Source organism: Eimeria necatrix, genomic scaffold, assembly GCF_000499385.1.
Source record: "Eimeria necatrix Houghton genomic scaffold, Enh_scaff1185, whole genome shotgun sequence".
NCBI classification, from domain to species: Eukaryota; Apicomplexa; class Conoidasida; order Eucoccidiorida; family Eimeriidae; genus Eimeria; species Eimeria necatrix.
This window is the reverse complement of record NW_013651962.1, coordinates 1-2,500: the sequence shown is the minus strand read 5'-3', so window position 1 is coordinate 2,500 and position 2,500 is coordinate 1. Positions and strand designations below refer to the sequence as shown.

Here is a 2,500-nt window from a genome sequence, read left to right as displayed (position 1 = left end):
TCCTTCGGGAGTACATACAGCACGAGCTCTGCGACGGAGTGAGAATTTCTTTTTTCTTTTTTTATTTTTTTATTTTTTTTATTTTTTTATTTTTTTATTTTTTCCTTTTTTCTTTTTTTTTCTTTTTTCTTTTTGTTCTTTTTCTTTTTATTTCTTCTTTTCTTTTCCAATTTCTTTTGTTCTTTTTTGTCTCTCTTTTTTGTTCCTTTTTGTTTTCCTTTTTGATCTTTTTTTGATTTTTTTTCATCTTTTTTGGTCTTTTTGATCTTTTTTCCTTTTTTGTCTTTTCTTTTTCTGAATGATTTTATTTTCTTTTCATTTCTTTTCTATTTTTCTTTTCTTTTTATATTTTTTTGTTTTTCTTTTATTTCTTTCTTGTTTTTCTTTTTTCCTTTTTTCCTTTTTATTTCTTTTTTATCTTTTAAAATTTTTAGAATATTTTTTCTTTTTACCCCTTTTTGTCCCCTATTGACATTTCTTTTGTCTCATCTTTTTATCTTTTTACATTTTTAATTCCCTTTTAATCCATTTCCATTTCAATTTCTTTTTATCTTTATCTTTTTATTTCTTTTTATTTCTTTTTATTTCTTTTAATTCCTTTTATTTCATTTTAATCTCCTTTCACTTCTTTTTTATTTAACCATTTCACCCCGACGCCGTTTCCACTCCCGCTGCTGCTGCTGCTGCTGCTGCTGCTGCTGCTGCTGCTGCTGCTGCTGCTGCTGCTGCTGCTGCAGGGGCGCTACGAGTTGGAGCGAGTGATAGATGACTTTATATTTCTTTGCTTTCTTTGCGGAAATGATTTTCTGCCGCATTTGCCTCACCAGTCGATACAGCGCGGCAGCATCGACGCGCTGCTTGAGGTGTACGTACACCTCAGACCCCACACTCTCAGCAGCTACCTGACGCATGCGGGCAAAGTCGACCTGCAGCAGCTGCAGCACTTCCTCGCAGCTTTTTCCAAAGTCGAGGAGGAACTCATCAAACGCGAACTCCTCCGCAAGGTCCAAACCCTAAACCCTAAACCCTAAACCCTAAGCCCAGGCCCTAGCCGCCCGCCGCTGGCGCTGCCGGGGCGGGCGGCGGCGATTCGCTGCAGCAGCAGCAGCAGCTGCTGCTGCTGCTGCTGCTGCAGCAATTCAGTCTGCTATTTGAGCGCCTGAGGCTGTCTCTTTTCTCCTGTTGTTTGTTCCCCTTTTGCTGCTTCTTGTTTACTCTTTGCTTCCTGCCTCCTGCTGCTGCTCCTTGCCTCCTTTTGCTGCTGCTCTCCCCCTTTTGGCTGCTGCCAGCAGCTGCTGCAGCGTGTGGGGTTTTGCTGCTGCTGCTGCTGCTGCAGGACCGCATGCGGGAGAAATACCACCAGGACCAGCAGCGGCTGCAGGGGCCTGCGGGGGCCCTCCAGCAGCGGGACATGCAGCAGCAGCCTCACTGGCAGCAGCAGCAGCAGCAGCAGCAGCAGCAGCAGCAGCAGCGAAGTCAGGGACTGCCTTCAAACGAAGAAGTTGCCCGCCAGCTGAAGCAAACGCTTCTCAACAAAGGGGGCCCTAGGGCCTCTGGCGGGGGCCCTTCTGCTGCAGCAGCAGAAGGTGCAGATGCAGCAGCAGCAGCAGCAGCAGCAGCAGCAGATGGTGCCGACGACGCAGATGGCGCCGACACTGCAGCAGAAAATGGGGAGGGCTGCGAAGCCTCCCCCTCAGCAGCAGCAGCAGCAGCAGCAGCAGCAGCAGCAAGTGAGGACGCGGCGCGCAGCGGCTCTCGGCGTGCGGCGAAGCGGGCGAAGGGCGACGAGGACGCAGCAGCAGCAGCAGCAGCAGCAGCAGCAGCAGCAGCAGCAGGGTCGAGGAGCCGGCAAGAAGACCTGGATTTGTTTCGAGCCCGCATGCAGCAGCTGCTGAGCAGCTCCAGAGAGTTGGGGCTGCATGCGCTGCTGCAGGAAGGAGCAGCAAGCGGGCTGGGGTGCCGCAGCAGAGAGCAGTGGCGGCTGCTGTACTACCAGGAGAAGTTCCGGCTGGAAGCAGCAGACTCCGTTGCTGCTGCTGCTGCTGCTGCAGCAGACCACTACCTCAAGGGCCTCCAGTGGGTGCTGCTGTACTACTGCCAGGGCTGCAGCAGCTTCGACTGGTTCTTTCCCTTCCACTTCGCGCCCCTCGCCCTGGACCTCTGGCACGCAGCAAAGAGGCGCGTCGCCAAGCTGCAGCAGCAGCAGCAGCAGAAGCAGCAGCAGCAGCAGCAGCAGCAGCAGCAGCAGGGGAAGCAGGAAGGGCGCGGCAAGGCGGAGGACCCGGACACGCAGGCGGAGTGTTACATGGAAGGAGCGCAGGTACGGTCCGTGCACAGTAGCAGCACCAGCAGCAGCAACAGCAGCAGCAACAGCAGCAGCAGCAGCAGCAGCAACAGCAGCAGCAGCAGCAGCAACAACAACAACAACTAACAGCCAGCAACACTACCCGCCCACCTCCCCACCCTCCCAACCCCCCCACCAGCAGCAGCAGCACCAGCA

At 51.8% G+C, this 2,500-nt stretch overlaps 1 protein-coding gene across 1 annotated transcript in view; it reads left to right on the top strand.

Annotated features, from left to right (window-relative positions):
- ENH_00006240 (5'-3' exoribonuclease 2, related) overlaps positions 1 to 2,431 on the top strand; it is a gene marked incomplete at both ends in the record, with an annotated part of 3,327 nt that extends 896 nt beyond the window's left edge. Inside the window, 3 exons of the mRNA XM_013578538.1 lie at positions 1 to 38; positions 738 to 1,004; positions 1,337 to 2,431. The exon at positions 1 to 38 is cut by the window's left edge and continues 401 nt beyond it. Of these exons, the coding sequence (XP_013433992.1) occupies positions 1 to 38; positions 738 to 1,004; positions 1,337 to 2,431 (1,400 nt within the window). The remainder of the gene's footprint in view (positions 39 to 737; positions 1,005 to 1,336) is intronic.
- Between the last annotated feature and the right edge of the window lie 69 nt (positions 2,432 to 2,500).